This window comes from Electrona antarctica (genome assembly GCF_951216825.1).
Source record: "Electrona antarctica genome assembly, chromosome: 3".
In the NCBI taxonomy this organism is placed as follows: Eukaryota; Metazoa; Chordata; class Actinopteri; order Myctophiformes; family Myctophidae; genus Electrona; species Electrona antarctica.
Window position 1 is genome coordinate 45,831,443 of NC_136808.1, and position 2,877 is coordinate 45,834,319.

Here is a 2,877-nt window from a genome sequence, read left to right on the forward strand (position 1 = left end):
GACCGAGTTGGGTCAGGTGGATGCTGAATAGGGCACAACGTGCTGTCAGTGACTGAGTTGGGTCAGGTGGATGCTGAATAGGGCACAACGTGCTGTCAGTGAGTGAGTTGGGTCAGGTGGATGCTGAATAGGGCACAACGTGCCGTCAGTGAGTGAGTTGGGTCAGGTGGATGCTGAATAGGGCACAACGTGATGTCAGTGACTGAGTTGGGTCAGGTGGATGCTGAATAGGGCACAACGTGCCGTCAGTGACTGAGTTGGGTCAGGTGGATGCTGAATAGGGCACAACGTGCTGTCAGTGACTGAGTTGGGCCAGGTGGATGCTGAATAGGACACAGCGTGCTGTCAGTGACTGAGTTGGGTCAGGTGGATGCTGAATAGGGCACAACGTGCCGTCAGTGACTGAGTTGGGTCAGGTGGATGCTGAATAGGGCACAACGTGCTGTCAGTGACTGAGTTGGGCCAGGTGGATGCTGAATAGGGCACAACGTGCCGTCAGTGACTGAGTTGGGTCAGGTGGATGCTGAATAGGACACAACGTGCTGTCAGTGACTGAGTTGGGTCAGGTGGATGCTGAATAGGACACAACGTGCTGTCAGTGACTGAGTTGGGTCAGGTGGATGCTGAATAGGACACAACGTGCTGTCAGTGAGTGAGTTGGGTCAGGTGGATGCTGAATAGGACACAACGTGCTGTCAGTGAGTGAGTTGGGTCAGGTGGATGCTGAATAGGGCACAACGTGCTGTCAGTGACTGAGGTGGGTCAGGTGGATGCTGAATAGGGCACAGCGTACTGTCAGTGACTGAGTTGGGTCAGGTGGATGCTGAATAGGGCACAACGTGCTGTCAGTGACTGAGTTGGGTCAGGTGGATGCTGAATAGGGCACAACGTGCTGTCAGTGACTGAGTTGGGTCAGGTGGATGCTGAATAGGACACAGCGTGCTGTCAGTGACTGAGTTGGGTCAGATGGATGCTGAATAGGACACAGCGTGCTGTCAGTGAGTGAGTTGGGTCAGGTGGATGCTGAATAGGGCACAACGTGATGTCAGTGACTGAGTTGGGTCAGGTGGATGCTGAATAGGACACAGCGTGCTGTCAGTGACTGAGTTGGGTCAGGTGGATGCTGAATAGGACACAGCGTGCTGTCAGTGAGTGAGTTGGGTCAGGTGGATGCTGAATAGGGCACAACGTGATGTCAGTGACTGAGTTGGGTCAGGTGGATGCTGAATAGGACACAGCGTGCTGTCAGTGACTGAGTTGGGTCAGGTGGATGCTGAATAGGACACAGCGTGCTGTCAGTGACTGAGTTGGGTCAGGTGGATGCTGAATAGGGCACAACGTGCTGTCAGTGAGTGAGTTGGGTCAGGTGGATGCTGAATAGGGCACAACGTGATGTCAGTGAGTGAGTTGGGTCAGGTGGATGCTGAATAGGGCACAACGTGCTGTCAGTGACTGAGTTGGGTCAGGTGGATGCTGAATAGGGCACAACGTGCTGTCCGTGACTGAGTTGGGTCAGGTGGATGCTGAATAGGGCACAATGTGAGTTGCAAGGAAGGCACAGGAAATGTCTTCCAGTGCATGAACATCCCACATGCATAATTCTAAAAGGTGGCAAGCAAATGAGGCAAACATAATTAGGACATAGTGTTGGACTTGTATGTGAGAAATTGGTGAGTGACATCACAGGTGTCCTGTGGATGTCATGTCGTTTAAGGCTTAAGTATGGCATAAAATCTGGATGATCAAATAAAGTGTGTGTGTGTATGTGTGTGTGACTGTGTGCGTGTGTGCGTGCGTGTGTGTGTGCGTGCTTGTTGGAGGGAGAGAGAGTTAAAGAAAATAGGAAGTTACGAGACATACTGTAAAGTGCTAAACAATGTTATAGATGTTATATTAACCTGTGACAGCCTGCAGAGACACAGAAATGAACATCATATTATCATACTGAACACTGAACCCTACGTATTAAACTGTACTGCTTTAATAAATGCACACCATTTTCAACCTTCAATTATATGCATCACTATTAAAAAACAGTTCAAGGATGCAAGGAGTGGAGTGGGATGCGAGGAGTGGGATGCAAATTGATAATTTCCTCTTGATCCAAAATACAGTAGTGCAAGACAATCATATTGGAGACATTAAGTTAAATGTACTGTACTGCTGCAACAATCATTTGGAAATCAGCATTATCTCCAACAGAGTGCAAGCATTTTCTTTTTGTTTCGGATGTAACACTTGTAACATCCTGAGTGTTAATTAACACTGAGGATTTTACTGGGTAAAAACATCACCATATTGTGTGTCTGTCTGTCTGTCTGTCTGTCTGTCTGTCTGTCTGTCTGTGCGTGCGTGCGTGCGTGCGTGCGTGCGTGCGTGCGTGCGTGCGTGCGTGCGTGCGTGCGTGCGTGCGTGCGTGCGTGCGTGCGTGCGTGCGTGCGTGCGTGCGTGCGTGCGTGCGTGCGTACACTCACCACAACGCAAAACTGCTCAGGCTCTGACAAATTAGCGTACTCGCTTTTCAACTTGGCCAAGGCATTGAGTTGTTCCTGTTCGGGGAGGTGTTTCACCAGGTTCTACAAATAAACATTAGAGGCAGATTAAAGGAGAGTAGGAGGAGAGCAGTGTTTATTTCCATCCAAAAATAATGGCCTGATCTTTTCACCTGCACTAAAAATATTCAGCGTGGCAGGTAATCCTGCATTTTATGTAATCCTCTCAAATATAAACAGTTGAGACTCTTTTGTGTCTGTGGGAGTAAAGTAATTTGACATCAGTGCATATCAGCAAAATGAAGAGCAATGTGAAAAGATATTAAAAGTTCCTGGCAGCACTGTGGTGCATTAACCTTTTTTTTTTTAAAACGCAAAATGAAAT

The 2,877-nt window shown here is 48.6% G+C and overlaps 1 protein-coding gene across 1 annotated transcript in view; it reads right to left on the reverse strand.

The window, feature by feature from the left end:
- LOC306919821 (protein diaphanous homolog 3-like) overlaps nucleotides 1-2,877 on the reverse strand; it is a 297,099-nt gene that overhangs the window by 140,792 nt on the left and 153,430 nt on the right. Inside the window, exon 19 of the mRNA XM_079496371.1 lies at nucleotides 2,475-2,576. Coding sequence (XP_079352497.1) covers nucleotides 2,475-2,576 — 102 coding nt within the window. The remainder of the gene's footprint in view (nucleotides 1-2,474; nucleotides 2,577-2,877) is intronic.